General features: G+C 41.2%; 1 protein-coding gene across 1 annotated transcript in view; it reads left to right on the forward strand.

Annotated features, from left to right (window-relative positions):
* LOC117736315 (spermatid perinuclear RNA-binding protein-like) overlaps positions 1-4,169 on the forward strand; it is a 34,118-nt gene extending 29,949 nt beyond the window's left edge. Inside the window, exons 14-18 of the mRNA XM_034541566.1 lie at positions 240-374; positions 720-860; positions 948-1,074; positions 1,547-1,597; positions 3,964-4,169. Coding sequence (XP_034397457.1) covers positions 240-374; positions 720-860; positions 948-1,074; positions 1,547-1,597; positions 3,964-4,052 — 543 coding nt within the window. The 3' untranslated portion in view covers positions 4,053-4,169. The remainder of the gene's footprint in view (positions 1-239; positions 375-719; positions 861-947; positions 1,075-1,546; positions 1,598-3,963) is intronic.
* Positions 4,170-7,500: the final 3,331 nt, after the last annotated feature.

Consider the following 7,500-nt stretch of genomic DNA (forward strand, 5'->3'; position numbering starts at 1 on the left):
TATTTATACATATATATATATATATATGTGTATATATATATTTATATATATATGTATATATTTATACATATATATGTGTATATATTTATATATATTTGTGTATATATATATATATGTATTTATGTATATATTTATATACTGTATATATGTGTATATATTTATATACTGTATATATGTGTATATATTTATATATATATATATTTATGTATATATACCTCACCCTCTCCGTCCGTCCACAGTCCAGAGCTCCGGGTCCGATCTTGACAGCTGGCGGTAAAAACCCGGTGATGGAGCTGAACGAGAAACGCCGCGGCCTCAAATACGAGCTGATATCGGAGAGCGGCAGCAGCTACGACAAACGCTTCATCATCGAGGTACACACACACACACACACACACACACACACACTCACACACACACACACACACACACAGCCTCATCGACCTCCGGGCTTCCCTTCTGAGGGTCCGATGAGCTGTTTGATCTTTGCTGCTTCCTTCATTTCAATCGTTTCATCCTGTGAAATCTATCTGAATGGTAAAATCTTTTTTATTGGTTTCCAGACATCTTTAGGCACCAGTATTCTTTACTTTGATTTTTACACATTTAGCATGAACACTTTTTCAGGTCTTCTTACCATCGTTTAGCTCCGATTCTATAAATCACTTCACCATCAGACACACATCAGAGGACCTCCTCCTCTCTGTGTCCTGTGACAGGTGGAGGTGGACAAGCAGCTTTTCCGGGGAACGGGTCCCAACAAGAAAGTAGCCAAAGCCAGCGCGGCGCTCTCGGCCCTGAAGAGCTTGTTCTCCGGCTCCAAACCCACGAGCAGCAAGAAGAAAAGGCCGAACCCTCTGGTGAGTACGTGGCGCGCTGCTCGAGTCCACTTTCAGTGAGCCGCCATCACGCCGCCGTGCTCATGTGTTTCTGGTGCGTTTGTGCAGCCGAAGCGGCCGGCGGCCTCGGTGCTGACCCTCCCAGCACTCGCTGCTGCCAGACCTACGCGGGTCCCCGTCATCCCCAGAGCGCCCTACATCAGCACCCCGCCCACACACGGGTACCTCCCCCAAGGTGAGTCAAGGTCCTTGGGTTGGACGTGATTTATACGAGGGGAGGGAACCAGTTCTATTACTGGAAATATATAACGTTATTCCTTTTAAAAAAATAACGGCTGATATGTGTGACATACTTGGGTTATTTGTTGCATTAGAGTTTAATAGTGAAGTTCAGTAATTAAGTATTAAAAGGAAATATGATTTTTTTTAGTTTTCTCATTTGTTTTCTGGAGGAGAAATGGATGAAAGAATGAACGCCATTTAATACAAAGCTAGCAGCGTGTTAGCTTAGCACAAAGAAAAGGCGGACCTGGTTTAATCTCACAAAGACAACAACCTCCCATTTTACAAGAAGTTAAGAGTCAGACTATTTCTGGATTTAGTTGTTGCGGGATAGCTGTTCCCGCCTGTTTCCAGGCTTTATGCTAAGCTAACTGGCTGCTAACAGTAATTACATTGTATCCTACTTCCTCTCTTTTTCCTCCCAGGTTTCGGTGCTCCTTACGGTTACAGCCCTGCAGGAGCCCTCCCTCCCTACGGTAAACCCACAGTCACTGATCAATAATCAATCCATTTGTCCATCACTACATTTGAGTTATTTTTATTATTATTTTCTTCCTTTTCATTTGCTCTTCCTCAGGTTTTCCCTCCAGAATGCCCACAGTAGTCGTCCTAGTCCCTACGACATACCCCGTCACCCACCTCTACCCCTATTAGGATCCTCACACCCCTTCACCCCCTCACAGGAAGTCACCCACCTCTGCCCCCGTGAGAACCCTCACAGCCCTAACCCCCTTCACAGGAAGTCACTCAACCCCTTTCTTTTACTTTATGTAAGCTTCAAAGACCCAACAAGACAACAACCCTGGACTCCACACACGCATGTTACCAATAAACCCAACCAGTACCATTTATGTAAAACACGTTCCCTCATTAGCGACCAGCTTTTAAATTGGCCTTAAAAAAATAAGAGTTTGAAAAAGAAGCTCTTTGATCATCAAAACCATGACTCAAGTTCAGCAAAGTGAATTTCAAAGCGTGAAAGACAAGGCAAGTTTCCACACTGTAGGAACTAAATGAACATTCGCTATAGGGGACAAACATCTGCTTTAGGGAACTAAAGAAAACAAACTTCTGCTTTAGGGAACTAAAGAAAAACAAACATCTGCTTTAGGGAACTAAAGAAAACAAACATCTGATTTAGGGAACTAAAGAAAACAAACATCTGATTTAGGGAACTAAAGAAAACAAACATCTGATTTAGGGAACTAAAGAAAACAAACTTCTGCTTTAGGGAACTAAAGGAAAACAAACCTCTGCTTTAGGGAACTAAAGAAAAACAAACATCTGCTTTAGGGAACTAAAGAAAACAAACTTCTGCTTTAGGGAACTAAAGAAAACAAACATCTGCTTTAGGGAACTAAAGAAAACAAACCTCTGCTTTAGGGAACTAAAGAAAAACAAACATCTGATTTAGGGAACTAAAGAAAACAAACATCTGCTTTAGGGAACTAAAGAAAACAAACCTCTGCTTTAGGGAACTAAAGAAAAACAAACATCTGATTTAGGGAACTAAAGAAAAACAAACCTCTGCTTTAGGGAACTAAAGGAAAACAAACCTCTGCTGTAGGGAACTAAAGAAAAACAAACCTCTGCTGTAGGGAACTAAAGAAAAACAAACATCTGCTTTAGGGAACTAAAGAAAAACAAACATCAGACTTAGGGAACTAAAGAAAAACAAACATCTGATTTAGGGAACTAAAGAAAAACAAACGTCAGATTTAGGGAACTAAAGGAAAACAAACCTCTGCTGTAGGGAACTAAAGAAAAACAAACTTCTGCTTTAGGGAACTAAAGAAAACAAACCTCTGCTTTAGGGAACTAAAGAAAAACAAACATCTGATTTAGGGAACTAAAGAAAACAAACATCTGCTTTAGGGAACTAAAGAAAACAAACCTCTGCTTTAGGGAACTAAAGAAAAACAAACATCTGATTTAGGGAACTAAAGAAAACAAACCTCTGCTTTAGGGAACTAAAGAAAAACAAACATCTGATTTAGGGAACTAAAGAAAAACAAACCTCTGCTTTAGGGAACTAAAGGAAAACAAACCTCTGCTGTAGGGAACTAAAGAAAAACAAACATCAGACTTAGGGAACTAAAGAAAAACAAACATCTGATTTAGGGAACTAAAGAAAACAAACGTCAGATTTAGGGAACCAACGAAAACAAACCTCTGCTTTAGGGAACTAAAGAAAAACAAACCTCTGCTTTAGGGAACTAAAGAAAAACAAACCTCTGCTTTAGGGAACTAAAGAAAACAAACCTCTGCTTTAGGGAACAAAGTAGCTCAGGAAACGGATCACATGTCGACTTGTAAAGCTTCTTCGTTATCGTTCCTCTAACTGTCAATCAGGGAGGTGAAGCCTGTTTTGTATTTAAATTTCTCAGTTTTTTTATTACATTTTAAGGTATTTGTGAAGATAAAAAAAGGTTTACATTAATCGTTGCACTGAGAAAGCTTTTCCTCTCGCTGGATGTTTACACTTCCTGTTGTTGAGGATTTAAGCTGTTGAGACGTTGTTTTTTTTACCTGTTAGAGATTTAGTTTGTAGGTTATATTCTGTATAACTATATGAGCAGTTTGGTTACAACTTAAAATCTGGACCAAACCAGAATCCACATGTGCTCGAGACTCTAGTCTGTAGGCTGCACCGAACCTACCGATCCCCCCTGACCTCTAGGAACCCTGCTTTAGGCCTCCTTAGCTTCGACAAAGTATGTGATCTGTTTTTACTTTGCCCTCCTCCGACCTTTGACCCCGTTTCCCATCCATCACAAAAGCAAACAAAGTGCCGGTGGTTGTTCCCGCTGACCTTTGGCCTGCTCGTGTCTCCTTTCCGCAGGCGGCCTGTACATCGACAGCGCCTACTACCAGCCGCAGACCATCGCCACGCCCATCATCATCCACCTGGGCCCTCAGGACCTCTTCTGACCCCGAGACCAGAGCCGGCAGGTCCTTTAAACCCTCGTTGAACTCTGTCGGTGGCTCTCGTTTACTGCAGCGCCGCTCCTCCACCGCTCCGGGTTCCTCCTTTCCACGCGAGGCAAAGCAGCAATATTGAAAGCAACATGGAGGTGAGGGCGGGAGGGGGGCGGTGGGGGGGTGAAGAAGAGACTTTGATGGGCCGCTGAAAAAACATCAATAAAAACACAAAGCAATACTTCTTCTGCCTTCGGGGAACAGCCCATCAGCACATTCACAACCACGTGACCGACTGTAAATACGGTATTTATCTGTATATATGGCTGTGTGTGAGTTTTAATTATACATATATATATATATAAAACGAAACGGGGAAAGAAAGATATTTATAATATATCTCTGAATGTAAATACAGCGACTGAACTCTCAGATATCTATAAATACATTTTACAACTTGCCTCTAACGCTGTATCGGTATGTTGATGCTATTTAATCCCTATTTAAACTATTATTCCCATTTTTCAAAAGCACCAAGATCAGAAATGTCACATAGAAATCCAACAAATTGGCTCTTAAATTGAAGCTCTCATCAGTTCTCAAGTCTCCTATGTTTGTTTACATCAATGGTTCCCAAGCCGCGGGCGGGGCCCCCACACGGGGTCGCAGGACAGATCTCACAGGTCACACGACAGGAAAGAAGACAAATGTATTCCTACTTCTTATTTATGTTTATTTTTCTATTTAAGACACACAACACAAGCTGGAAAGCACTGGTTTTAATGGTCGTGGTGTGTGTTGCAACGTGGTAAATATTATAGAGCTTCCTGGGTCATTGATGAGTTGCGTGCAGCATCCCGACCCAGAGAGAGGCTTCGTATCCGGTGCTTGTAGATAGTTTTATTTTGAAAACCACAGCATGACGTTTAAGCGGCAGGACAAAGAAACTCTTTACAGTTGATTCATATTCTAAAAGAAGAGTGGACATTTATCAAAATCACAAGAGTATTGGATTTAAAGATTAACAGTCTGAAGTCTGTTATATGTTCAAACAACGGAGAACATTTATTATGATTATTATATATATTTAATATTTATTCTGGATTCCACTTTGAAACGGATAAAGTTGAATGTAAAAAGAGCTGCAGACGTTTCTGTGACTGAGAGTGTCGAGCAATATTCAACCTCAGGACCCTTCAAACCAACGTCACATGGTAATGTAGTGACCGCGTTACCATGTGACCACGTTACCACATGACCATGTGACTACGTGACTACATGACCACATGACCATGTGACCATGTTACCATGTGACCACGTTACCACATGACCATGTGACCATGTGACTACGTGACCACGTGACCATGTGACCACGTTACCATGTGACCACATGACCATGTGACTACGTGACCATGTGACCACGTGACCATGTGACCACGTGACCATGTGACTACGTGACCACATGACCATGTGACTACGTGACCATGTGACCACGTGACCATGTGACCACGTGACCATGTGACTACGTGACCACATGACTATGTTACCATGTGACCACGTGACTACGTGACCACATGACCATGGTCACATGACCACATGACCACGTGACACCACATGTGCTGTCGATGAATCTGATGTAACGTTGTGAACCGTTCGAGTGATGAATGTAAAAAATAAAAAAAAAACACGTTTTATTTCTTCTGGTGAAGATGAAACAGGACCAAAAAGGTCAAAGGTCAAGAAGCCCAAATGAATTATGTTTATTACTGTTCATTATGTTTGTGTTTTTCACTTTTATTAAAGGATTTGGTTCGTGGATTTTAAGTTTCAACGTTTCTAGATTTGTTACTTTTGAACATCTTGAGTTGTGAAAGTACGGAAGCTCATTGAGGTCAAAAGTAGAGTGAGGAATATTAATTACCAAAACACAGTGGAGGAGTGTCATCATGAATCAGGATTATAGAAGTTAACTCATGAATAATAAAACATAAATGCTTTAAAAAGGTAAACAACGGTTAAAACTAAACTTTGTGGATTTGGGCTCGTTTGCACCAACAGGGAATCGAACAATATCAAATCACTTTTAATCGCAATTTAGAAGAACAATAAGGGTTAAATTGAGTAAATCTAGATTTAATTCAAATTAGCGATTGCGCAATTTATTTATTTAATATATTTACCAGTTTTTAATCAAACTATCAATATTTTTATCTGTGAGGCAACAACGTAACAAAATAGAATAAATAAACATGTAGTCGACCCCGCTGTCAGAATCAGATCATCTCTGTAATAATTAACTTTAATTAAACGTTATTAAAAGGAAAGAAAAGGAAAGGAGGGAAAGGAAAGGAAAGGAAAGGAGGGAAAGGAAAGGAAAGGAAAGGAAAGGAAAGGAAAGGAAAGGATGGAAAGGAAAGGAGGGAAAGGAAAGGAAAGGAAAGGAAAGGAAAGGAAAGGAAAGGAAAGGATGGAAAGAGGGAAAGGAAATGAAAGGAAAGGAAAGGAACGGAAAGGATGGAAATAGGGAAAGGAAAAGAAAGGAGGGAAAGAGGGAAAGGAAAGGAAAGGAAAGGATGGAAATAGGGAAAGGAGGGAAAGGAAAAGAAAGGAAAGGATGGAAATAGGGAAAGGAGGGAAAGGAAAAGAAAGGAGGGAAAGAGGGAAAGGAAAGGAAAGGAAAGGAGGGAAAGAGGGAAAGAGGGAAAGGAGGGAAAGGAAAGGAAGGGAGGCAAAGGAAAGGGGGGAAAGGAGGGAAAGGAAAGAAAAGGAGGGAAAGAGGGAAAGGAGGGAAAGGAAAGGAAAGGATGGAAAGTGGGAAAGGAAAGGAAAGGAGGGAAAGAGGGAAAGGAAAGGAGGGAAAGGAATGGAAAGGAAAGGAGGGAAAGAGGGAAAGGAAAGGAAAGGAGGGAAAGGAAAGGAAATGAGGGAAAGGAGGGAAAGAGGGAAAGGAAAGGAGGGAAAGGAATGGAAAGGAAAGGAGGGAAAGGAAAGGAAAGGAAAGGAGGGAAAGAAGGAAAGGAGGGAAAGGAAAGGAAAGAGGGAAAGGAAAGGAGGGAAATTAGAACTGGAAAAACCCTGTTCCTCGTTTCAGCAGGTGACCCATCAAACCACTAGATGGCAGCAAACCTCTCCAGCAGTCTGACCTGAGATCAGCTGAAGCAGCAGAAACACCGGCTGCTTCACACGGTTCACCTCTCCCTCGGTCTGACCTGAGATCAGCTGAAGCCACAGCAACATGTTTCTAGACTCTGGAGGACTATAACTAAATAAACCAGAGAATCCCAGTGAAGGTTTTAACCAGGTGAACCAGAAGCTGTGAAAAACGCCATAAATCGGCTGTCTTTCATCATTTCGACGGTCCTTGAACGCATCATTTCAGAAAAACAAACCGAAACTAAGCTTGAAATCTTGATATTCCATCAAGTACATTTTATTCTAAGCGTCTCATTTAAAATCTCGC

The sequence above is a fragment of the Cyclopterus lumpus genome, chromosome 9, assembly GCF_009769545.1.
Source record: "Cyclopterus lumpus isolate fCycLum1 chromosome 9, fCycLum1.pri, whole genome shotgun sequence".
NCBI lineage: Eukaryota > Metazoa > Chordata > Actinopteri > Perciformes > Cyclopteridae > Cyclopterus > Cyclopterus lumpus.